The sequence below is a fragment of the Heterodontus francisci genome, chromosome 46 (assembly GCF_036365525.1).
Source record: "Heterodontus francisci isolate sHetFra1 chromosome 46, sHetFra1.hap1, whole genome shotgun sequence".
Lineage (NCBI taxonomy): Eukaryota > Metazoa > Chordata > Chondrichthyes > Heterodontiformes > Heterodontidae > Heterodontus > Heterodontus francisci.
In genome coordinates, this window is record NC_090416.1 from 11740921 (window position 1) to 11767455 (window position 26535).

General features: G+C 47.2%; 1 protein-coding gene and 1 long non-coding RNA gene across 5 annotated transcripts in view; one reads left to right on the forward strand and one right to left on the reverse strand.

The window, feature by feature from the left end:
• Positions 1-15289, reverse strand: part of dcst1 (DC-STAMP domain containing 1) — a 200305-nt gene extending 185016 nt beyond the window's left edge. Inside the window, exons 1-2 of one of the 3 annotated variants that reach the window (XM_068022544.1) lie at positions 15046-15289; positions 12884-12995 (exon numbers count right to left, since the gene is read on the reverse strand). Coding sequence is in view for 1 of the 3 variants with exons in the window: in XM_068022545.1 (XP_067878646.1) it covers positions 15046-15081 (36 nt within the window). In the remaining 2 variants the exon portion in view is untranslated. The remainder of the gene's footprint in view (positions 1-12883; positions 12996-15045) is intronic. The other 2 variants (XM_068022546.1, XM_068022545.1) reach the window with 2 other exon arrangements.
• A 461-nt stretch (positions 15290-15750) lies between these two features.
• The window catches only part of LOC137356970 (uncharacterized), a 53966-nt gene continuing 43181 nt past the window's right edge, over positions 15751-26535 (forward strand). For both annotated transcript variants that reach the window (XR_010971118.1, XR_010971119.1), the window contains exons 1-2: positions 15751-15821; positions 19124-19329. This is a non-coding gene — a long non-coding RNA (uncharacterized lncRNA). The remainder of the gene's footprint in view (positions 15822-19123; positions 19330-26535) is intronic.

Below are 26535 nucleotides of genomic sequence, written 5' to 3' on the forward strand. Positions count from 1 at the left end.
TCTCCAACGTGCTATTCTCCATCCGCCAAAGGGCTCGGACTTCAAGTCAATGCTTGCATCAAGCCGTGATGGTGTCACATAAACAGCTCATCCTGGTTAATAATTTAACCTCAGATCATAAAGGTTGCTGTGTACGTTTTTTTCAACACAAAGTTAAATACTGAACTGGGAGTATTTATTTCACAGAATATCCAAAGAGGGAGCAAGAAAAAAAAAATTATTTTCAGGTTTCACGTGGAATGTACAGCACAGAAAGAGGCAACTCAGTTCAGCTGCTCGTGCTGGTGTTTCTGTTCCACACAGGCCTCTTCCCACCCCCTCTTCATCTCACCCTATCCCCATATCCTTCTATTCCTTTCTCCCTCATGTGTTTATCCAGCTTCCCCCTTAAATGTATCTCTGCTATTCCCCCTCAACTACTCCCTGTGGTAGCGAGTTCCACATTCTCACCACTCTCCGGGGAAAGAGGTTTCTCCTGAATTCCCCATTGGATTTATTAGTGACTGTCTTATATTGATGGCCCCCTAGTTCCGGTCTCCCCCCCACAAGTGGAAACATCTTCTCTACGTCTACCCGAGCGAAATCCTTTCATCATTTTAAAGACCTCAATCATGTCACTGTCAGCCTTCCCTTTTCTGGGAAACAAAAAGAGAGGATTGCAACAGTCTAGAGTAAAAGATTAATCTAAACTATTACATACCCACCCAGACCAGATAAATGCAAGGAAATAAAATATATTAGCTATTCAGGACACAAGAGAATTCCTTTATCCTTCACTGTTGAGATTTTTAAATATGTTAGTGGACCATCTTGGCGTTGCACATGGACGCAAGACCAAGTCTACAAAGGAAGAGGAGGGGGCTATTCAGACCCTTGAGTCTGCACCACCATTCAACAAGATCATGGTTGACCTATATCCTAACCATATCCATTATCTGCTAATAGCTTTGCCGAGCAAAAATTTAGCAATCTCAGATTTATTATCTCTTTGAAACATACAAAATTCTTAAGGGGCTTGACAAGGTGGATGCTAGGAGGGTGTTTCCTGGGTATCTAGAACTGCGGGAGTGTGGAGGGGTGGGTGGGGCGGAGGGGGGGTGGCGGGGAAGTCACAGTCTCAGGATTAAGAGGTCAGCCATTTCAGAACTGAGATGAGAAATTTCTTCACCCAGAGTTGTGACTCTTTGGAATTCTCTACCCAGAGAGCTGTGGATGTTCAAGACCGAGGTCAACAGATGTTTGGCTGCTCAGAGAATCAAGGGATATGGGAAAGGGCGGGAAGGTGGAGTTGAGGTAGATCAGCCATGATCTTCCTGAATGGCGAGCAGGCTTGAAGGGGCAAATGGCCTCCTCTGCTCCTGTTGATGTTCTTACACTCTTATTTAGCTTCTTTTTTTTGAGCTAGCATCTGCTGCTTTTTGTGGGAGAGAGTTCTACACTCCTACCGCCCTGTGCTTGAAGAAGTGTTTCTGCTCACCTCTCCTGAATGGTCTGCAGTCTTCAGGTGCAGGGAATTAGAGAGAATTAGGGGAAGTAACTGGACCAGGGCAACCCGACATAATTCACTCATATCCACATCTGTCAGATGACAGCCATTTTAGCACAGGAGATGGTCTTTTAGTCGATTGTTCCAGCACTAACCACATCACAGCTTTCTATTCTCATCTCATTCTTCACACCCTCGAATGCTTCCTTCACGTTGTTAACTGACACCAGAGTCCCCTCCACTCATCATCCCTGTGCTCACTGACCTACATTAGCTCCTGGTCTGGCAACATCTCAATTTGTAAAACCATGATCCTCATAGCCAAATCTCTCTACGGCCTTGCCCATCTCTGTAACCTCCTTCAGCCTTACAACCTCCAAGATCTCTGCTCTCCTCCAATTCCGGCCTCTTCAGCATTCCCCCCACCGCCCCCGATTTCCATCACTCCACCATTGGCGGCCGTGCCTTCAGCCGCCTGGGGCCCTAAGCTGTGGAATTCCCTCCTTAAACCTCTCCGCCTCTCTCTCCCCTCCTTTAAGACACCCCTTAAAACTGACCTCTTTGACCAAGCTTTTGGCCACCTGTCCCAATATCTCCTTATGTGGCTCGGTATCAAATTTTTCTTTACAATGCTCCTGTGAAGCACCTTGGGAACTTTTATTGCATTAAAGGCGCTTTATAAATACAAGGTGCTGTTGTGTAGCTATCAGGAGGATAAGACTGACTGGTCCAACGTCGCAGAGAGCTGTTAGCACTTTTTTTTGGAAACCATGCATCAACAAAGTCCATCAGTTTCGGGAGGAGAAAACAAGGAGAAATGGAAAAAGGAAATTCAAATCAATAAATTAAAAGTAAAAGCTGCAGCCGGTTACAGACGGGAATAGGAGGAACAGGAGTAGGCCATTCGGCCCTTCGAGCCTGCTCCACCATTCATTGTGATCATGGCTGATCACCCCAACTCAGTGACCTGTTCCGCTTTCCCCCCATATCCTTTGATCCTTTCGCCCCCAAGAGCTATATCTAACTCCTTCTTGAAAATATGCAATGTTTTGGCCTCGACTACTTTCTGTGGTAGCGAATTCCACAGGCTCACCACTCTCTGCATGAAGAAATTTCTCCTCATCTCAGTCCTGAAAGGTTTACCCTGTATCCTTAGACTATGACCCCTGGTTTTGGACTCCCCCACCATCAGGAACATCCTTCCTGCATCTACCCTGTCAAGTCCTGTTAGAATTTTATAGGTTTCTATGAGATCCCCCTCACTCTTCTGAACTCCAGCAAATATAATCCTAACCGACTCAATCTCTCCTCATAGGTCAGTCCCGCCATCCCAGGAATCAGTCTGGTAAACCTTCTCTGCACTCCCTCTATAGCAAGAACAACCTTCTCAGATAAGGAGACCAAAGCTGCAGACAATATTCCAGGTGTGGCCTCACCAAGGCCCTGTATAATTGCAGCAAGACATCCCTGCTCCTATACTCGAATCCTCTTGCTATGAAGAGCAACATACCATTTGCCTTTTTTACCGCCCGTTGCGCCTGCATGCTTACCTTCAGCGACTGGTGTACGAAAACACCCAGGTCTCACTGCATGTTCACCTCTCTCAGTTTATAGCCGTTCAGATAATAATCTGCCTTCCTGTTTTTGCGACCAAAGTGGATAACCTCACATTTGTCCACATAATACTGCATCTGCCATGCATTAGGCCACTCACTCAACTTGTTCAAATCACCCTGAAGCCTCTCTGCATCCTCCTCACAACTCACCCTCCCACCCAGTTTTTGTCATCTGCAAATTTGGAATTATTACATTTAGTTCCTCATCTAAATCATTAATATATATTGTGAATAACTGGGGTCCTAGCACCGATTCCTGCGGTACCCCACTAGTCACTGCCTGCCATTCGGAAAAAGACCCATTTATTCCTACTCTTTGTTTCCTGTCTGCCAACCAATTTTCTAACCATCGCAATACAATACCCCCAATCCCATGCACTTTAATTCCACATGCTAATCTCTTATGTGGGACTTTGTCATAAGCCTTCTGAAAGTCCAAATAAACCACATCCACTGGCTCCCCCTCATCAACTCTACTAGTTACATCCTCGAAGAATTCTGGTAGATTTGTCAAGCATGATTTCCCTATCGTAAATCCATGCTGACTCTGCCCGATTCTACCACTATTCTCCAAGTGCTCTACTACAAAATCGTTGATAATGGACTCCAGAATTTCCCCCATTACCGACATCAGGCTGACTGGTCTATAATTCCCTGTTTGCTCTCTACCTCCCTTTTTAAATAGTGGAGTTACATTAGCTACCCTCCAATCTGTAGGAACTGTTCCAGAGTCTATAGAATCTTGGAAGATGACCACCAATGCATCCACTAAAAAACAGTGGGAGCAAATTCCCAGTTTTCAACTCAATTATGACACCAATTGTCACAAAATTTTACATCATCAACGTCAGCACGGAGCTCTTGTGCTAATCGTTGGCAGCGCAGCCCTCTGTCCCAGTTCCTTCCTGAACTGAGAATTTTAAAATACCCGCAGCCTGCATTAATTAGGTTGAAAGGTTTAAAGCCAGCACTGCAGCAGGTCAAATAAGGCCAGCAGTGGAATAGCATAAACCAGGGGCTGTCATCAGCGCAGATGGACCATTTGCCAATTGCTGTTCAGGACATTTGGTCAGAGCCACCATATAGCAATTTCCCGTTGCATTATGAGAACCAGAGGTTACAAGAAGTTGCATTTCTATGCTGCCTTTCACAACCGCAGGGTATCCTAAAGTGCTTTACAGCCAGTGAAGGGTAGTCACTTGCTGGAATGTAGGAAATGTGGCCGCCACTTTGCACACAGCAAGATCCCACAAGCAGCAAAGTCATAAATGACCCAGATTATGCTTTTAGTGATGCTAGTTGTTGGATAAGTATTAGCCTCAGGATATTGGGAAGAACTCTCCAGTTCTTCTACAGAATAGTATTGTGGGATCCTTTACATCCACCTGAGTGGGCAGACAGAGCCTGGGCTTAATGTCTCATCCGAAAGATGGCATCACCGACAGTGCAGCATTCCCTCAGTACCGGCACTGCGAGTGCCGGCCTGCATTATGGGCTCAAGTCTCTGGAGGGGGTCTCGAACCCACAACCTTCTGACTCAGAGGCAAGAGAGTCACGGCTGACATGTTGGAATTACCTCACCATTGAAAATACTTTTATTACTTAGCCAAGGTATGCCCTCTACTTTTAGAACACCTGTACAAAGTTGGCCACTGAACGAAATGGTGAATAAAAAAAAAAAGTGACTTTTGATGTTTTGTAATGATAAACCAAGATGAAGCTGCCTTATGATGTGACAATAATCTTGATTTCCACTGGCATTCCCCCACACACCAACTAGGAGTGTCAGTTAAGTTCAGTCGGTAGCACTTTCTCCTACAAATCAGTGGGTTTTAGGATTTCACCCGCACTCCAGGGGCGGAGCACACAATCTAGGCTGACACGTCAGTGCGATACTGAAGGTGGACTGCATTTTCGGAGGCGCCGTGCTTCAGATGAGAAGTTGCACGAAAGCCCCATCTCTCAGAGCACTAGTCAAAGTTCAGGGCATTCTCCCGGTGCCCTGGCTGACTTTCCCCCTCTCAGCCACCACCAGAAACAGATGAACTGGTTCCTGACATTGCCATTCGCGGGATCTTGCTGTGTGCAAAACAACCCCGACGTTTACCTAAACAACAGTGCTGCACTTGGAAGTTCAATGTAATTTATTTCCTACAAAGTACTTTGAGACTTTTGGCAAACGAGATGAGGGGCTATGCAAATACAAGCGCCCTTTAACACACACCTAACAAAGACGCTCCAGGAACAGAACTACTGATATTATCTCTACAAACATGACACCACACATTGAAGCAGAATCTGCTGGCAAGTTCACACCTCTATCATGAGTTCTGGTATGACTGGAGCTCCATAGTTAGTTTAGACCTTTGCAATTTAGAGTGTGGAATAAGTTACCAGGAAAGGTTGTTGATTCAGACAGTACAGCCACTTACGACACATTACTCAAGTGAGAGAGTTGCACAGACAGATGGGAGACACCCAGAGAAGGAGGGAGACAGACAGAGATGCACACAGAGAGCAAGAGAAATAGAACTAGAGAGAGAGAGGGAGAGTGTGAGGCAGGCAGGGAGATGGAAGAAGGTAAGTCATTACAACTTCATCCATCAGAAGGGACATACTTAAAGGTCTTGTCCTGTTGAACATCTTGTTCTGTACAGGAGATATTGAGTACAGTTCACATCGTTTAAGGAGAAGAGGCCAAAATACTTGTATAAATGATGCAACAGTTCTGGGTAACATCTTAATGCACTAAACAGCATAGCAAAGAATTGTAAACAAGAGTTGTGAACTTCTGCATTTTTCTTCCTGGCTTACAGCTCTAACCCAAGACAGGTCTGTGGCATTTTAAGTCAGTTATTCTTGGGGGATGGAGGTGAGGGAGGTGAGGTGGGGGGGTGGGGGCGCGGGGAAGAGTATGGAAACGAGAAAAAGATAAGGGAACACTTTCAATCCACCTAAAATGGAGGTTTCTCTCAACGGGCAAACACTCCGCTCTGGGTCAAACCCCAGACCTGAGACTTGAGCACATGACCCAGGCCGAGACTCCAGTACAAGCACGGAGGGAGTGTGCTACATTGTCAGAGATGCTGCTAAACTTGTTCAGGTGGCCTTGGAAGACCCCATGGTGTCTGAGAGAAAGAAAAAAAAAAGGACTTGTATTTCTGTAGCACCTTTCATGACCTCAAGATGCCCCAAAGCGCCTCACAGCCAATGAGATACTTTTCTGAAGTGTGGTCACTGTTGTCGACGCGGCAGCCAATTTGTCCACAGCAAGATCCCACAAACAGCAATGTGATAATGACCCAGATTTTTTTTTTAAAGTGATGTTGGTTGATGGATAACTATTGACCCCAGGGCACCGGGGGAGAACTCCACCCCCACCCCCCCCCGCTCTTCTTCCATAGCGGTCGCGGGATCTTTTACTTCCACCTGAGAGGGCAGAGGGGGCCTTAGTTTAAAGTCTCATCCGAAAGACGGCACCTCCGACAACGCAGCACTCCCTCAGTACTGGCACTGGGAGTGTCGGCCTGGATTATGGGCTCAAGTCCTGGAGTGGAACTGCAGCCCACAACCTTCTGACTCAGAGGCGCGAGAATGCAACCCGCTGAGCCACAGCCCGACGCACAAGCCTTAAAACAACTCTGCCAAAAACAACGTTCATTAGCCACCTTATTAACTGTTTGCGGGACCTCACAGTTTAGCTGCCATGTTTACTGGCACAGCAGTGATCGCACCTCAAAAGAGAAAGTAGCTTTCTGGAGGCACTTCCAGTATCCCCATCAATGCATTTCTCGGCAAACGGGTCCATTCTCAAGTCAACCTGGACTCAAGTTTCCGCTTCCCAGGACTGCTACTCCAAAACCCTCCACAACTGTTCGCCTTTAGCTGGCCGCTAACAGGATATGCACGGCCTGCCCAAGCCTATCCAATTCCTTCCCCACTTTCCAGAGTAAACAGTGCAACAGCCTCCAATCGACACATTTCATAATATAAATATAAGGGAATGGGTGCGGGTTGGAAGGGGAGGGTTGCAAGATTAAAGAATGTGAATTAAACCCATTGCCCCACAGAGGACTCACACCAGGTGGCTGCCATCAAGTTCCAGAGAGTACAGCCACGCTTCTACCAGAGCACTGATGTCAAGCCAAGTACTCCTCATAATTAAACTGTGCCTGGTCACGCAGAATACTGCGGCATTTAGAATCATCGAATGGTAACTGCACAGAGGAGGCCGATCTGAAGTGCTGAGCAACAGGCGTCAGCTGTAGCTCACCTCTTGCCTCCGACTCTGAAGGTCGTGGGTTCGAGTCCCCTGCTCCAGAGACTTGAGCCCATAATCCAACCCGCACCCAGTGCCAGCACTGAGGGAGCGCTGCACTGTCGGAGATGCCCTCTTTCAGATGAGATGTTAAACTGAGGCCCCCGTCTGCCCCTCTCAGGTGGATATAAAAGATCCCACGGTCACTAATGGAGAATTCTCCCTGGTGTCCGGGGGCCAATATTTATCCCTCAACCAGCGCCCTAAGGGAACAGGTGATCTGGGGGTCATTATCCCATTGCTTTTTTTGTGGGATCTTACTGTGTGCCGCGTTTCCCGCAACAGTTACACAAGTGGCTACACTTGCAAAGTAATTCACTGGCTGTAAAGCACTTTGAAGAGCGGGGAAAGGCATCTTTCTCACGTGTGCATAGGCAGCGCGCACACAAAACATGCACGCCAGGCTTCCTCCAGCTTTGGCAGCACGGCCGCTCCAAACGCACCAGGGTCAACCCCCAGTCTCTGCCAATCTCAGCTGGAGCAGTATTGATCCACAGATTTCTTCGGTGAACAGCACCCCCCCTCCCTCACCAGGCCAGCTGAAGTTCGACGAATAGGGAATACTACACAAAACGCTGGCACACAGCCTGCCTATGTGTAACAAGGAGTACCCCCAGGTAAAAAAAAAAACAAGCCTGACAAGAGAAAGAGGTAACCATTCAGTGGGTTTCAGTTCCCTCTGGACAGTATTTTTAAGAACACCTGGCAGTCTCATGTAAATTCCCAACTGTGATACTCAACGCATATTTTAACCCATTTTTGACAGGAAATTACATGAAAGCCTTAATATGCATGCTAAAGAGAAAACACAGAGCATTTTAAACCACAGATCCTTCTCCTTTTAAGTTAAATGCAGAAATTTGAATACTTCTTTAAGAACAAGCAATATAATTTCTCCATCCAAGTTTACCCACTTTAACAGAAATTCATTCAAGTTACAATTTTTAAAAACTTGCATTTCTATAGCACCTTTCACCACTACCGGAGGTCCCAAAGTGCGAGACGGCCAATAAAATACTCTCTGAAGTGTAGTCACTGTCGTAACTGTTGTAGGAAATGTGGCAGCCGATTTGCACACAGCAAGATGCGAACAAACAACGAGTTAACGACCCAGATCATCCGTTTTATTGACGTTGGTTGAGGGATAAATAACGCCCCCCACCACCCCCTGCTCTTCTTCCAATAGTGGCCGTGGGATCTTTGATGTCCTCCAGAGAGGCAGACAGAGTTTTGGTTCAACGTCTCATCCTGAAAGACGGCAACTCCAACAGTGCAGCACTCCCTCAGTACTGGCACTGGATTTCACTTATCCCAGCCTTTTCAGTAGCAAGTATTCTTGCATTCTGAGGTGACATGGAACCCTCTGGGTCTTGCTATCTGTCCCATTAATCTCAGAAGCCACAGATTATATATAGCACAAGACCTGACTGCACCAACAGCTCAATGGCAATGATGGTTATGAGCTGGATATTCCTATCTAGGTCAGCAGCAGCTTACACAGTACCCGTCAGTGGCTCTGTAGGCACACAGCACTGGCTTTTCCATGACATAAAACAGCACAGCACCTTTTGCTTCTTTTTGCTCCAGAAGGCTTTGACTCTTGATGAGTTTCAGAGTTCCTGCAGTCCACTGGCATGTTGTCAAGGGCCCCATTCTGCTTGCAGCAAAAGCTGCAGGGCACCCACAACCCTATCCTCACTCAACATAAACCCACATTTCCCACCAGAACTCAGCAGACAAAACTCAGAAGCAACTGCCCTTGTGAATTTTCCCTGTTTAATCCCGATCCCAAGGCACAGTCCAGACTGTCCTACATAGTACCCGTGACCCCCGACCCCTCAACACGTCAGCCAGAAAGAAAGACCCGCGTTTATATAGCGCCTTTCACAACCTCGGGCATTACACAGCCAATGAAGTACTTATTTGAAGTGCAGTCACTGCTGTAAAGAAGGAAATGCGGCAACCAATTTGCGCACAGCAAGCTCCCACAAACAACCATCTGAGAATGACCCAGATCATCCGCTTTTTGGTGATGTTGGTTGTGGGATAAATATTAGTCCCAGGACACCGGGGAGAACTCCTTCCCTCCCCCCGCATCACCTCCACCGCCCCCCCCCCCCCCCCCACCCACCCACACTCTTCCACCCGACCGCTCTTCTTCCAATAGCGGCTGAGAGATCTTTCTCACACAGGCTTAACTTACTTGGTCAGACATAGTCAATGGTATTTCTGGAAATATCTTATTTACAGGCAGGCAGAATGTCACAAAATCATGTGCAAACCCAAGATCTATCAACAGCTTGTAATTATACAACAGAATGACTGACCTGTTTCTGTGCTGCACAGTCTATCAGCCCAATTGATGTTTATGCTCCACATGAGCCTCCTCCCACCCTCCTCTTCATCTCACCCTATCAGCATATACTTCTATTCCTTTCTCCCTCATGTGTTTATCCAGCTTCCCCTTAAACACATCTCTGCTATTCCCCCTCAACCACTCCCTGCGGTAGCGAGTTCCACATTCTCACCACTCTCTGGGGAAAGAAGTTTCTCCTGAATTCCCCATTGGATTTATTACTGACTGTCTTATATTGATGGCCCCCTTGTTCCAGTCTCCCCCACAAGTGCAAACATCTTCTCTATGTCTACCCTATCAAAACCCTTTCACCATTTTAAAGACCTCAATCAGGTCACCCCTCAGCCTTCTCTTTTCTAGAGAAAAGAGCCCCCGGCCTGTTCAGTCTTTCCTGATAGTTATAACCTCTCAAGTTCTGCTATCATCCTTGTGAATCTTTTTTTTTTTTTTCGCACTTTCACCATATCCTTATACATGTTTAACATAACTTCTCTGCTTTTCAATTGCATCATCTGGAAATGAACCCCAGTGCTTTTTTTTTAAATGACCTTATTAACTTACATTGCTATTTTTAGTGATTTGTGTATTTGTACCCCTAGATCGCTTTGCTCCTCCCCCATAAAACTCTATACAGCCCCATTAACATGGTACAACATATTAAAATGTCACAACAGCATAGGTTAAGAACAATCACTGAGCCAAATAAGGTGATGTCAGAACAGGTGACTGAAAGAGGTAGGTTTAAGGAGCATCTTCAAGGACGAGAGAGACACTTGAAGAGGCAGAGAGGTTTAGTTAGGGTGGGAATTCCAGAGCTTCGGGCTCAGACGACAAAAATCAGTAAACAAGATCTGCTGGGATTGTCACAGGTGCAGAGTGCCAAGAGATCCCAACTGGCGATGCACAAAACTGCAGAATAAATCCTCTGTCACCAAACCATGAGAGTGCAGCAAACGGCTATGGTACTGGACTAACAGCGCAGGTGCCGTGAGATCTAGTCCCACCAGGTCAAACTGTGACTGCTGGCTATTTGTGAGCTGGCAGCAAACACAAAAAGATAGAGGACAAGAAAGCTGACAAACTGTCCCTAAAAAAAAAATTAAATAAAAACCACCAATATCCTTCAGGGAAACTGTCAGCCTGGCCTACACATAACTCCTGTCCCCTCAGCGCGCAGTCCGCCCTCTCAAGCAGCTTAGCACACATTGCACTGCGGAAGAAGATAGCTCGAAGGGTCAGCACCATTTTCTCTTTGGCAATTAGGGATGGGCAATAAAGGTGCCCTTGCCCAGAAAGAGAAGTAAAATCAAACTCAGGATAATCTCCATCGCAGTTTGCTCTCTCGCTCTCACCCCTACGCCATTTGAAGATGGTGGTTAAATATCACTCAGTATTTTCAAAGCTCTGGGACTTGATTCTGCGAAAGTGCACAGTGCTGCACACCCAGCACGTACAGAAAATCTGCAGGAGTTGGCACAGGATGTTGCAGACATGCCCTGATCAGTTTATCAGCACCCACTCCATGTGTTAAACAGCACACTCAACAGGAAGAAGCGGGAAAAATAACAATTTTTTTTTTAAATGAAGGAGCCTTCGCCGCCCCCGTTCCCCCAAAAGAAGCGAGTGGATTAATAGCGAGGGTCTCGTACATGCCCTCGCAATGAGTTTAAACCAAGACTCTTATTCTAACTTGTTCTTTCACTGAAACCCTGGAGCTCCTCGCCTCCCTTTAGGCTCTCTTCCCTTCTATGGTGCTTTGAAATCTAAAACTTGATCTAATTTGAAGGGCAGCGGGCTTTGACCTATATTTACCCGTTTAGCAGTAAGGCTTTAAAGATGCTGGCAAGTTTTCTGGAAAATTACACCTGGCTGTGAGAGGAAATGGCCATCACCTCGCTGCAGATTAAAAAAAAACAACCTTGTCACAGTGGCCTACCTGTCGCAATTGCTAACAGTTCAGATGCTCAAAGGTGCCGGTGGCACGGACACATGCAAGGAGCCCAGTTCTTCCCCTGCTGATACTCGGGGCAGCAAAGGCCGTTAAAATGAAACCCACAAAAAAGAAAGTTCCGGTGCCCTGTTTCAACATGGAGGACAAAGCTTGGCTTCTGACAATGGAGGAAGTGGTGTATAATCACACTCCCTTCCCAGTCTCGAAATATTTTGGATCTGAAACACACCTTGTCCTTCCACATAAATGATGCAGTGTGACAATAAAAAGAAATCCTTGCACATATTCACCAATATGCCACCAGCTTAGGATGTCCCAAAGCACTTTTGAAGTGTGCTCACTGTCATAATGTAGGCAACATGGGAGCCAATTTGCACACAGCAAGCTCCCACAAACAGCAATGTGATAATGACCATCTACTCAGCGATGTTGGTTGAGGGATAAATATTGGCCTCAGGACACCAGGGGGAGGGGGGAACTAGCCCCCCCCCCCCCCACTCCCTCCCTCCCCTCCCTCAACCCCCCGAAAGCTCTCCTTCCAATAATGGCCATGGGATAGTTTACGTTCACCCGAGAGGGCAGATAGGGTTTAATGTCTCACCCTCAGTGCTGCACTGGAGTGGCAGCTGAGATTTTTCTGCTCAAGTCCTGGAGTGGGACACAAACCCACAACCTTCCAACTCAGAGGCAAGCGTGCTACGCAACTGAGCCAGGTCTGACAGCAGAGCTGGACCTTTCAAGAGTGAAATTAGGAGATCACTTCTTCGCTCAAAGGGTGGGAGAAGTTTGGAACTCTCTTCCACAAACGGCAACTGATGCTGGATCAATTGTCAATACTAAATCTGAGATTGATAGTCACCAAATGTTATTAAGGGATTTGGGGCAAAGGCGGGTAGATGGAGAGAGGTCACAGATCAGCCATGATCTCATTGAATGGTGGGACAGGCTCGAGGGGCTGAATGGCCTCCTCCTGTTCCGATGTTTCATTGGTCACCATCATCAGCAAAGAGGAGGAGAAAACTGAAGGTGGGAGAAGAAACACACACCTTCCCCTAAGCTCTGCAAGTTGACATCAAGCTGGTACAGCGTTGGATCAGATGTCAAAAAGCAGAGACATCAAAAGAGGTAGCTTTTTAAAAAAAATATATACGCTTACCCGTTTAAAACCTTGGCAAAGGATTACTGGCAATAATCCAACCTCAGAATTCAGCTGCAGCACAAACTTTGTGTGTCTTGTTCTTGCAGCTTATGCCATCATCCAGCGTTTCCTGCAAACCGATCAGGAGATCCAGCAATGAGATTTGGCACATTATTCTTTTACTCTCCCTTCCCACCCTCCCTCCGTTTTATTTTTCAACCACTGCGCGACCCTGCCAGTCCCAGAGAAAGTTCCCAACTGCAGAAACCTTAAACCGGATTAGATTCGTAATCCACTGCCAGCCTCCCAGCTCTGAAGCATTAGCATTTCTGCCACAAGGCTCAGCGATGGAGAAGCCCACAGTATAAAGACCAAGAAAGCCACGACAGCAGCAGCAGCATGACAGGCAAAACGAAATCACTGGAGAAACTAGCATGTCATTCAATAGTGGGTTCCATATTTTCCAGGGCCAAACCTTAAACCCCGATTGGGAAACCCAGCCGGGCAAACGGAAGGAAAAGAAAGGCTTGCATTTATACAGCGCCTCAGACGTCCCAGCCTAGGAAGTACTTTTAAAGAGTAGTCACTGTTGTCATTTAAAAGATGGTGCAGCCAACTTGATCACAGTAACATCCCACAAAGAGCAACAAGGAAAATGGCCAGAAAACTGTCTTCCAGGCGTTGCTTCAGGAATAAATATTGGTCACAGCACCTGGGAGAACCCTCCAGCTCTTCCTCAATTAGTGCTGCGGGAGGGGGCAGAAAGGACCTCGGTTTAATGTTGCACCCAGAAGATGGCACCTCCAACAATGCAGCACTTACTCAGTACTGCGCTAGAGTGTCAGTCTAGATTTTTAAGCTCAATATTTGAGCCCACAATGTTCTGACTCAGAGGCAGGAGTGTTACCACTCAGCTAAGGCTGACTCCACACATGAAATACCTCAGGGAAAACACAAGTACCAGTAGCACCGATACAAACATTTTTGCGCCTTTCTCAACTGTACAATATAAGCGTTTCAGAAGAGGGCCATAAGAACACAAGATCGCAAGAAATAGTAGCAGGAGTAGGCCATTCAATAAGATCATGGCTTGATCTGATCCTGGCCTCAACTCCACTTTCCTGCCGCTCAGCTCAGCCTTGAATATTTTCATTGACCCAGCCTCCACTGCTCACTGGGGTAGAGAACTCCAAACACTAACGACCCTCTGACAAAAGAAATTCCTCCTCACTTCCACTTTAAACAGGCGACCCCTTAATATGAAACTGTGCCACCAGTTCTAGACCCCCCACAAGGGCAAACATCCTCTCAATATCTTCCCTGTCAAGCACCCTTCAGAATCTTATACGTTTCAATAATATCACCTCCTAACCTTCTAAACTCCAATGAGTATAGGCCCAACCTGCGCAACCTTTCCTCATGAGAGAAACCCCTTCATCCCCGGAATCAGCCTAGCGAACCTTCTCTGAACTGCTTCCGATGCAAATATATCTCTCCTTAAGGAGGCCAAAACTGTACACAGTACTCCAGGTGTGTTCTCACCAACACCCTCTACAGCTGTAGCAAGACTTCCCTACTTTTATACTCCATCCCCCCTTGCAATAAAGGCCAACATTCCATTTGCCTTCCTAATGACTTGCTGTACCTGCATGCTAACGTTTAGTGATTCACGGACAAAAGGACACCCAGATCCCACCGTACCGCAGAATTCTGCAGTCTCTCCCCATGTAAATAATATTCTAATAGTTGTTTGGTCGTACAAAACTTGCATATTGCTGAAAGGAGAGACATTTTGTCAAAGCTTTGAGTCCTGCACACATCAGGACAACTCGCGAGAGTGCCAATGTGAGGGAAAGTAACAAATTTCTACTTTTCTATTCTTCCTGCCAAAGTGGACCTCACATTTTCCCACGTTATACTCCGTCTGTCAAAATTTTGCCCACTCACTGGTGCTGGTTAGCCAAATCATTAAGAGTAGCAGGAGAGGACAACTCCCTTCCAATGTCCCCTTTGGGTCTCCCTGACCTCTGACCCCTGTTTTCCCTTACCTGTTGTCAAGATGGCCAACATCATCTTCCCACTTCACAGCACAGGATGGGGGGGGGGGGAAACATATTTCAATGCTAAATACAAGGCAGACATGAAAATAAACCACTTTATATTATTTTGTCACCTCTTACCTGTCGGACAGCAGGTTGGCGAGGGGGGGTTATCATCGACTTCCGGTGGTCAAGTAATTTTTTTTTTAAATTTAAACGAATCTGACTGACAACAATCGCAACGGGGCGGCAAAGAAAGTGGATGCAATTATATTTATGTGTTTGAGAAGAGGGGAGGTTTGAGCGTGTTTTTCTTCCTGCGTCCGGCCGCCCATTCGTTCCGCTCCCATCAAGCGAGAAGAGGGCGAAAAAAAACTTCACGCGACGCAACCTGCTGGCTGAGCTCCCGCCTACCCGCACCATTGGCTGGGCCGCCCGCTTCATGGGCGTGGCCGGCACACTAAAAGCCCTGTCGATTGGCGCAGCATGCTGTCAATCCGAGGCGCCCCTCCGCCCTGACTGCACCCCAGCCCCCTTGCTGATGATGGGCACGGCCGCGGCGCCCGACACCCCTTCCGATTGGCGCGGAGCGCTGTCGGTCACGCACACGCCCCTATTGTTCCCCCCGCCCCCCTCCGCTGCCGGTGGGCGGCAACCGCCGGTCCACTCCCGGCCTTCTGATTGGCGCAGATCGGCCACGCTCCGCCCCCATCGCCTTGGTTGTCCCCGCCCCGTGGACGGCACCGCGACGCTTTCGATTGGTGCAGAGTGCTGTCGATCAAGCGACGTCACACCGGTCCCGACGGTCTATGGGCGGGTAGGGTGGGCCTTTCGTCCTTCTGATTGGTGCAGAATGCTATCAATCAAATCAAGCCCCGCCCCCTCCGTTGGCGACATCCTCACCCCGCGAGCTTCAGGTCGGTGGCGGCTTTCGCCTCACTTAACGATAATTAGTAAGATCATAACTGTCTCAATGAAAGGATTTTTTTAATGTAACAATTTATACTCAAGTAAAATCTGACGGATCCGGTGATTTCCTTTTAAAATATATATATTTAACTCTATAGTACTGGTCAGCGGACAGGGGTGAAACCTGTTATCACGTGAGATCAAATCATGTATCCATTGGTTAGGAGGCAAGGCCCTGTATTAAGCACGCCCCAACACCGCTGAGGGGCGGGGCCGAATAGCTCTTAAAGGCACAGTGCTCATCATCGGCTTGGCAAACCAGCCAAGTCTCTTTAAGATATACACACCCACACACACACTCTCCCTTTCCTGTCTTTCTGAAATGTAGTTCAATGGATCCTGACAAACCTCCAGTATCTCAACTAACTGACCATTCATCACATGTGGGCTCTTCAACCGTGGAGGCATCGCGGCCAAAACTCCCAGTGCTCTTGTCTGACATCCATCAGGTTATGAAAGGTTTTGATAAGGTAGACACAGAAGAGATTTTTCCACCTGTGGGCTAGATCAGAACTAGTGGCCATCAATGTATGACAGTCACTAATAAATTCAATGCGAAATACAGGAGAAACTTCTTCACCCAGGGAGTGGTTGAGGGAAATAGCAGAAATGCATTTCAGGGGAAGCCGGATAAACACACGAGGGGGAAAGGAATAGAAGGATATGTTGATAGGGTGTGATGAAGGGGGGGTGGTGGGAGGAGGCTCGTGTGGAGTAGAAACACCAGCATGGAGCAGACGGGCCAAATGGCCTTTTTCTGTGCTGTACAGTCTATGATTCTCTGTTACATCTCCTTGCCAAGGCCTGTTAAATGAGGGTCTCGATTTAGTAGCTGTTGACTTGTGAGCCTGGTTCGTGAACCTCTGGTATATCAAACTGGTCGCACATTGAAAGGCGAAGAAGAGAGAACTTACATTTGTATAGCGTCTTTTACCTCCTCAGGATATTCCAAAGTGCTTTACAGCCAATGAAGCACTGTTGTAATGCAGGCAACACGGCAGCCCATTCTGTGCACAGCAAGATCCCAAAAACAGCCATCTCAACAATCTGTTTTAGTAAATTAGATGGGATACCAGGGAGAACTACCCTGGTATCTTCAAGTAGCACCATGGAATCTTTTTACATCAACACCTGAGAGAGCAGACAGGGGCCTCAGTTCGACATCTCATCTGAGAGACGGCACCTCCAACAGTGCAGCACTCCCTCAGTACTGGCAGTGTCGGACTAGATTTTGTGCTCCAGTCTGTGGCGTGGGGCTCAAACTCACAACCTTCTGACTCAGAGGCGAGTGTGCCTCAGCTGATGCACGCCTCCATCGCCGTGTAAGCTATTGATATAATGGATAAGCTGGTCCTGACTGGCCAGGCAGAGAGATAGGTTCAGCGGTGCTCTGAGCTGTTGGCCGCGTCGTTATAGCTGGTTAAACTCCAGCAGTACCTCTACGCACACTTGCGTTTTGCCACTCTGGGCCTAAGCTCTCTCAACTTGACCCGCCGGAGAGGTTGTGAAGCCCCCATTAAGCAAACAGAAACTTGTTGGCCATTTGCACAGGCATTGCCCGAGAGAGTAATCAGAGTCAGGAACCCTGGTTGATTTTGTCCCCATTAGCTGCAAACCACCCAGGTAAGAATTAGCTGATTTCATAATCAGACCTCATATTCCTGTTAGCAGATTCAGAGAGATCCTTGCATTTATAAAGTGCCTTGGCTCACTGCATCTCAGTCACTTACACAGAAGTTTATTACGGCAGTGTTCTGTTGTCACACTGCAGAGAACGCACAAGGTGCAGAGTCTGAGAGGAAACAGAACGGTGAGTCAGACATGCCAACCTTTTAGCTTCATAGAGTCATCGAGACAAAACAGCACAGAAGGAGTCCATTTGCCCCATCGAGTCCACGCCAGCTATTTGGAGAGCAGTCCACAGTCCCATTTCCTCGCTCTATCCCCGTAGCCTTTTGAAATCATTCATTGTTTCTGCTTCCACCACCCTCGTAAGGCAGCGGGTTCCAGAAACTAAGACTGTAACAGAAACTAGAACTGAAACAGAAGCTGGAAAAACAGCTTCAGGTTTCCGGGGAAACTGACACTGGGTAGAACCAGATAAAAGGAAACAGAGTCCTCCCCAGATGAGGCAGGAGTGGAGTGCCGGCAAGCAAATGAAAGTGAAGACTGGATCCTGGAGCTGTTTCTGTTGCATAAAGTAGCCAACTAACCAGAGCCGGCCACACAGTGCACAGGTTGTCACCAAAGGACTCGGATAAAGGGAGAAATAATAAATCCACGTTTTCATGACAGTCACGAGCAGAACTGAGGAGGTCCTGGAGCAGTGCGCCTTGTGGTGAAGACCGTACTGTTATGACCAGGTGAGAAAGGGGTCTAGGGCCCCTCTCAGCCTTCACCTGGTCTTACCCTAGCTGGGTTTAAGTTTAAACACAACATGCTTTTCGCTCCCCCTTGGTGAATCCTTGTTCACCGCTTTCCAATTATAAGGCAAAGAAACCAGCATAAACAGGCTTTTTGAGGTTTAAAGAAGAAACGTTGAAATTTATTAAACTTGAACTTGAACTCTAATTCTTTTGACACCTATGGATACACGACGCGCCAACGCTAGCATGCAAATGCGATACACATGTGCAAATAGAGACAGAAAAGAGCAGAAGGAAAAATAAAGTGGAAAAACTTGAGGCAATATCTGAAGGGTTTTTGTGATGGTTCTTCGAGCTCACTGTAGAGTCCTTGATTGTAGGTAGATCTTGTTTTTTGTTGGGGCCTAGTATTCTTCTTAAACCTTGTTCGCTGTAGGAGACTTTTCTCTCTGCGGGTTCATGTGTCTTCAGTGGATTCAGAGACTTGTGAGAAAGAGATGGGAGCAGACAGGAGAGATCTTCTCAGTCCAGGGGCAAACAGTCTTTCTCTGAGTTCAAACTCTCTGTGGGCCAGTTCAAAAGAAAGCCCTGGAACAGCCAGTTAGTTGTGTGACCAGCTGGTCTAACCAGTCCTGACCCCTGTGGATTGCATCACCCCAGCAGGCCCTGGAATGCGCTTCCCCACCCCCTCACTGTCTGGTGATCAACATCCATTGTGGGTTGAATGTGTCAGGGAATGGTCCTTTGTCCTTCCAAACACTGTCTGTTAATATACAAATGTCTTTTCCAGCCACGGCTGATCTGTTTAACATGTCATTTCCTCGCTCCAGCAACAGTTAAAAATCAATGTTCATGACAAAACTAATGTGCCTCATTCCTGGCAGGTGGGGGACGAGCATACAGTACCCATTGTTGGATTGAGAGGAACCGCTGTCTGAAGAAGAACAATGACTAAATCCTTGAAAGAAAGGAGATGAAAATCTACCTGACGAATTTCAGGGTTGTGAAGAACTGTAATCGTTGCCATATGTGCTGGGTGGACTACCCAGTGAAACCGTGAGACCCATCTCTGTGGTATCTGATAGTTAAGGTGCGATTTGTAATATATATATTGACTGTGATCTGTCTGTTGCTTCATGTTTGATTTAAGTTGGTTTTCGTTTGAGGGTGAAAGTAACATTTATAAAAGTAAAAAGTGAGTGGCGCAGCGGTTAGCACCGCAGCCTCACAGCTCCAGCGACCTGGGTTCGGATCTGGGCACTGCCTGTGCGGACTTTGCAAGTTCTCCCTGTGACCGTGTGGGTTTCCTCCGGGTGCTCCGGTTTCCTCCCACATGCCAAAGACTTGCGGGTTGATAGGTAAGTTGGCCGTTGTAAAAAAATTGCCCCTATTGTAGGTAGGTGGTAGGAGAATTGAGGGAAGGTGGGGATGTGAGAGGGAAAAATGGGATTAATGTAGGATTAGTATCAATGGGCGGTTGACGGTTGGCGCAGACTCTTTGGGCCGAAGGGCCTGTTTCGGTGCTGTATCACTTTATGAAATCTTGTCCTGTTTGGTTTGGTTTCCTAAATTGGGGTCAATCAGAGGAGTCGGTTATTTTCATTTGTTGGTGGTCTCCACGGGGATCATAACAAGTGTTGCGGGGGCGGGGTGGGGTGGACGTTTGCTGCAGGATGATAGCATGATGGGTAAAACTCGAGGGTGAAGGTCAGTTGAGTCAGCTGACTAAAAATGCTCACTGCAACCAAGGAAAGACAACGATAATCCAGCGGGGTTGGAACACAACTGGCGGGAATCTGTTAATCCGTTAGAGTAGGAAAATCCCAACCGGAGAAACTGGTGCGCGTAGAAGGCTCCTAAAATCATAGATGTTGCAACACAGGAGTTCGTTAACCCGGGGCTGCAATTCCCTTTTTACGTCGTGTTGTGATCGAGGGGGGCCATATTTTCCCTTTGCGGTGGTTGGGGGATAGTGGGGGGTGGGGGGGGGGGTGGCGTGGGGGGAACGCCATCCCACGTTGCAGAGCGCGCTCTGATCCGGGTCCCCAGACATCCACGGTGGTCTACTTCCAGCAACCATTCATTAGTCCGCTTAACCAGCAAGTTGTTGATGAATAGCTGCTTGAGATGCAGTCTCGCCAGTGAAGATTGGCCATTTAGGTTGAATACGATGGAACCGTAACACAATCGTAGCTTCAGGAGAGAAGGGTAGAGTAATTCAGGGGGCAGGACTACATGGGGGTAGGAGAGGAATTTGACGTATAAATGTGGTAGAAATTTTCTTTAGCGACACAACCTGAGGCATCGCTAACATTATAAAACGTCGCAAGGCGTTTCACAGCAGCGTTACGAAGAAAAATTTGACACTGAGCCACATAAGGAGCAGGTGATCAAAAGCTCGGTTTGAGGGAGCATCTTAAAGGCGTAGAGGTTTAGGGAGGGAATTCCAGAGCTTAGGGCCCCAGGCAGCTGAAGGCACAGCCGCCAATGGGAGAGCGATGGGAATCAGGACAGTTGCCAAGGAGAGCGAATGGGGTTGGTAGCGAGGGAATGGAGTTTGTGCTGGGGGCACGAGAAGGCTCCAGTCTTCACAATTTTTAATCAGAGGCACTTTCTGCTCATCCACTACGACACCAGTGAAAAATGGCATTCCTTAATGACGTGACAATATTTCTCTCTCAGCAGGTTTGTGAGTGGGTGGGGATTTTCAGTGGGGAATTGTACATGTACTGAGATTATTTCTTTGCTATCTTGATATTGAGTTTGTGCACAGTAGCTGCAAATGCAATCGTTGCGATATATAATAAATGCCCTTTCAGCTGAAAAATCAGTAGGTGTTAGAAAGTGCATTTACAAGCACAATGCTACATCCTGTACATTAAACAGAGAATTTTCTCAACTTCAACCCACTGCATGGAAAAAGAGAGAAGGGTTAAAGAAAGCCTGAGAGATAAGGAGAAAGAGACTCAGTCAGAGGCGAGGGTGAGGGAGCAAATCAAACATGGGCTGACAGTGAAAAGAGAGAGTGAGACAAAGATAGAGAGGAAAATCAGTAGAGAAAAGACCAGAGAAAGCTGAGGGAGTGCGAGACAGGAAGAGTAACTAGAAACAGAGGCGAAAGTGAGACAGAGAAAGAGGCAGATAAATAAAAGAGTGAAAGAGAGGCAGACAAAGCTTAATGTGTGGGAGAGAGGAGCAATTCATAAATAAACGAGCAAGGAAAGAGATTGGAGGACAGCGAAAAGAGACAGACAGAAAATAGCAGAGAAAGAAATGGGGGAGACAGAGCAAAGATGGAGAAAGAGCTCAGCAAGTTGGAGAGGTTTTGTCCAACAATTAGCTGAGCCACACGGACTAGGATAGGCCAGGAGAGTGGGCGGGGAAAGTGGAATTGAGGTAGAAGATCAGCCATGGTCGTATTGAATGGCGGAGAAGGCTCGAGGGGCCGAATGGCCTGCTGGTGGTCCTATTTCTTTATGTTCTTACGTAGGTTGATTGCCCGCTTAGCCTAGTTCAGGGATGCTACACTTGGCCTTGATAGCCTTGCCTTAGGGAAAGTTAATCTCAGCTAAAAACACTGACCCCCCCCCCACCAATGACTGTAAGCTGCACATGTGGGCTCCGCAATGATCCCCCTCCCCCAATCCATTGCCGAATAGCCTTCCAATGTGTATAAAGAGCAGCTACTTGAATGGGGCAGCAGAGAGCTGTGATGTGAAGAAGAGGGGCGACAAAAAATGCTCTAAAGATAGAGAGAGAGACAGACAGATCAAGAAATACAAAACAAGAAAGACGGAGAAGGAAACAGTCAACAGTTTAATCAAAGGCAGCAGTTAATATTCCAACCAACAATGCAGTTGTTCTGGAATCTCCTCGATTAGAATGAAGTCATAAACTATCAATACTGGTGTTAGTTTTTTGAGTATATATTTTAAAAAAAATGCAAGTTTTATTTGGAATATTTCCAAACGACAGTTTCTTTTTTTTGCTGAATTCTTATCAAAGGGAAAGTGTGACTCACCCGAGAATAGCATATCTCCACATAAGTAGGTTATTGCCTCCCACCAGACCTGCTCCTGACACAGCAGCCTTTATCACCTCCTCGCATCTGCTGTGCCTTAAAAGCCCCTGTTACTTTGGACCTAAGTCTAGACAGCAGGCCAAAAAACGGGGAGGTGTTGATGCACCGTTTGAAAGACACTTCTCAGACGAAGGACCATTAACAGCCAAGAGTTAAGCAACACTTAATGATGTAAGCAACAGGAACAGAAGGAGGCCATTCAGCCCCTCGAGCCTGCTCCACCGTTCAATATAATCATGACTAATCTTCCACTTCAACCCCCCCCATATCCCTGAATTCCCTGAGCGCCCAAACATCTATCGACCTCTGTCTTGAGTATACTCAACAACTGAGCATCCACAGCTCTCTGGGGTAGAGAATTCCAAAGATTCACCACCCTCCGAGTGAAGACGTTTCTCCTCATCCCTGTCCAAAATGGGCCAACCCCTCATCCTGATTCTGTGACCCCCACCTCTTTCTAAACTCTCCAGCCAGGGGGGTGTGGGGGGGGGGAAACAGCCTCTCAGCATCTACCCTGTCAAACCATCTCAGAATTTTATGCGTTTCATTCTTCCAAACACCAGAGAATATCATCCCATTCTACTCAATGTCTGCCCATAGGACAAACCCCCTCATCCCAGGAATCAATGTAGTGAACCTTCAGTGCACGTCCTCGCGGGCAAGTATATCCTTCCTCAGGTAGGGAGACCAAAACTGTACACGAAACTCTGGTTGTGGTCTTCCCAAAACCCTATACAACTGCAGCAAGACTTCCTAATCCTACCCCTTTGCAATAAAGACTAATATAACATCTTCCTTCCTAACTGGAACATGGGAACATAGGAACAGGGAGGAGGCCGTTCAGCCCCTCGAGCCTGTCCTGCCATTCAATGCTGATCAGTGACCAAGCTCCACCTACCCGCCTTAGTCCTATATCCCTTAATATGGTTAACAAAAATCGATCAATCACAGATTGAATATTAACAATTGATCCAACATCAGTTGCCGTTTGCGGAAGAGATTTCCAAACTTTTCCCACCCTGTGTGTGTGGAAGCGTTTCCTAATTTCACTCCTGAAAGGCCTGGCTCTCATTTGTAGACTCTGCCCCCTAGTCCCAGACTCCCCACAACCAGTGAAAATAGTTTCTCTCCATCCATCCTATCTGTTCCCCTTAATAGATTGAAAACTTTGATCAAATCACCCCTTAGCTGTTTAAATTCCAGGGAAAAGAACCCTAGTTTGTGTAATCCCTCCTCGTAATTTAACCCTCGGAGTCCGGGTATCATTCTGGTGAATCTACACTGCACTCCATTCAAGATCGATATGTCCTTCCTAAAGTGTGCTCGCAGTCACTCCAGGTGCGATCTAACCAGGGCTTTGTATAGCTGAAGAATGGCTTCTCCCCTCTTGTACTCTAGTCCTTGAGATATAAAGGCCAACATTTCATTTGCCTTTTTGATTATTTTTCTGTACCTGTTCATGACATTTTAATGATCTGTGCGCCTGGAACCACCCACGCCCCCCCCCCCCCCCCCCCCCCACCCCCTCCAAAGTCTTTTTGGACCTCCACTGTTTCTGGCTTTTCACCATTAAGAAAGTACCCTGTTCTATCCTTTTTAGGCCCACATGAGCCTACATTGAAATTCATTTGCCACAGTTTTGCCCATTCTTGCTTGCTGTACCTGCATCCTTCCATCTATGACTCCAGCAACTACTCCACCGAGTATTCATTTGGGAACATCATTCCCTGTCTCAACAGACATTTTTCTCAAGTTTTCCTCCTTCCCCTCCTGAATTTTGATGGCACCTTGTACACCCCTAAGTGCTGCGCAACCAGTGAAATACTTTTGAGGTGCAGTCACTGTTGTTACATTTAGCAGCCAATTTGTGCACAGCAAGCTCCCACAAACAGCAAATGGATTTGACTGAGCGATGAATGTTGACTCGGACCTCTCCCTACTATGAATAGTGCTACAGCATCTTTATATCTGCCTGAACAGGCAGACGGGCCCTTGGTTTAACATCTCTATAGCTAAGACTTTTAGAGAGACTGGGAGAAACTGGGATTGTTCTCATTAGAGCAGAGAAGGTTAAGGGGGAGATTTAATCGGGGCGTTCAAAATCAGGAAGGGTTTTGATGGAGTAAATAAGGAGAAGCTGTTTCCAGTGGCAGGAGGGTCGGTAACCAGAGGGACACAGATTGAAGATAATTGGTAAAAGAGGGGGGAGAGGAGGAACATTTTTTTTTAACGCAGCGAGTTGTTGTGATCTGGAACGCGCTGCCTGAAAGGGCGGTGGAAGCAGATTCAATAGTAACTTTCAAAAGGGCAATTGGATAAATACTGGAAGGGGAAAAATTTGCAGAGATATGGAGGTGGGTAGTGGGACTAATTGGATAGCTCTTTCAAAGAGCCGGCACAGACATGATGGGCTGAATGGCCTCTTGTGCCGTAACATTGAGCAGTTCAATGAAAAGGCAAAAAGAGCAACACAAAGAAAGGTCTGCATTTCTATAGTGTCTCAGGAGGTCTCAAGGCACTTTACAGCCAATAACGTGCTTTTGAAGTGTAGTCCTGTTACAATGCGGGAAATAAGGCAGCCAATTTGCGCACAGCAAGCTCCCACAAACAGTAGAGAGATGATGGACAGAAAATCCATTTTAGTGATGTGGGTTGAGGATAAATATTGGCCAGAACTTCTCCCCCCAACCCCCTGCTCTTTTTCCAAATAGTGACCGTGGGATCTTTTGCATCCACCTGAGAGGGGCAGACAGGGGGCCTCGGTTTAACGTCTCATCTTGAAAGTCATCACCTCCGACACCTCAGTACTGGCACTGGGGAGTGTCAGCCTGGATTATGGGCTGGAGTCTCCGGAGCGGGGGCTCGAACCCACAATCTTCTGACTCAGAGGTGAGGGAGAGATACCCACTGAGCCACGATCTTTAATATTAAAGGATGCGGTAGGTTATTATAATTCGGATAAGAGTTGCAGTTCCTTTAAAACAGGCCGATGTCTCCTTGTCAGAGCACATTTCCTCAGCCGCTCTGTTTGTTTGCACAGGAGATGACTTAATGCTAGGACGTGGGTTTTCTCTTGAGTTCCAGGAAGCAGGAGGTAGCCTGGGTGTGGAGGGTCAGACTAGAATGAAATGAGTCAGTGAACCGAAGTGCTGCAAGACTCAGCAACCAAGCTGTGGGCAGCAAGTAATCCTGGTTTACCCCATGTCAAGAGGACCACTTTGGAAGTGGAACGGCCACGGTGATGACTAGCGCCAGCACGCTCCTCTGAGTCACAAGGGTTGTGTGGTTTCAGCCACGCTCCAGACACTTGAGCCCGCAGTCCAGCCCGACATGCCCAGTGAGGGAGGGCGGCACTGTCGGAAGGTGCCTCTTTTGGATGAGATGTTAAACGCCTCCTCTGCGCTCTGAGGTGGATGTAAAAGATCGGTGGTGGTGGGGGTGGGGGGGGGGGGGATTGGTGAGGTGAGGTTCTCCCTGGAGTCCTGGGGCCCAATATATATCCCTCATCCAACATCGCTTAAAAAAAAAACAAATGATCTGGGTCATTATCACATTGCCATTAGTGGGATCTTGCTGTGCACAAATTGGCTGCTGCATTTGCTACATTCCAACACTGAGTACACTTCAAATGTACTTCAATGGCTGTGAAGCGCTTTGGGACGTCCTGAGGTTGTGAAAGGCGCTACAGAAATGCAGGTCTCCCGTTTTCAACATTGGCGGTGACTTGTGTCTATTGGATCAGGACACACAGATGCATTTCAGTCCTCATTTTGTAAAGTCATAGATTCCATCTACATTTTTATATATTAACAATCCACATTTATGGAGTCAGAGTCATGACAGCACAGAAGGGGGGCCATTCGGCCCATCAAGCCCATGCCGGCTCTTTGTTGAGCACTCCGGTCAGTCCCACTCCCCCGTTCTATCCCCCTAGCCCTGTAAGTTTATTTCCCTCAAGTGCCCATCCAATTTCCTTTTGAAATCATTCATCGCCTCCGCTTCCACCCCCGCCTCATGCACAGCGAGTTCCAGCTCATTACCACCCGCTGTGTAAAAAAGTTCCTCCTCGTATTCCCCCTGTATCTCCTGACTAAATTCTTAACTCTGCGTCTGCTAGTCCTTGTACCATCAATTAATGGGAACAGTTTTTCCTTGTCTATCTTATCTAAACCTTGTACACCTCGATCAAATCTCCCCTCAATCTCCTTTGCTCCT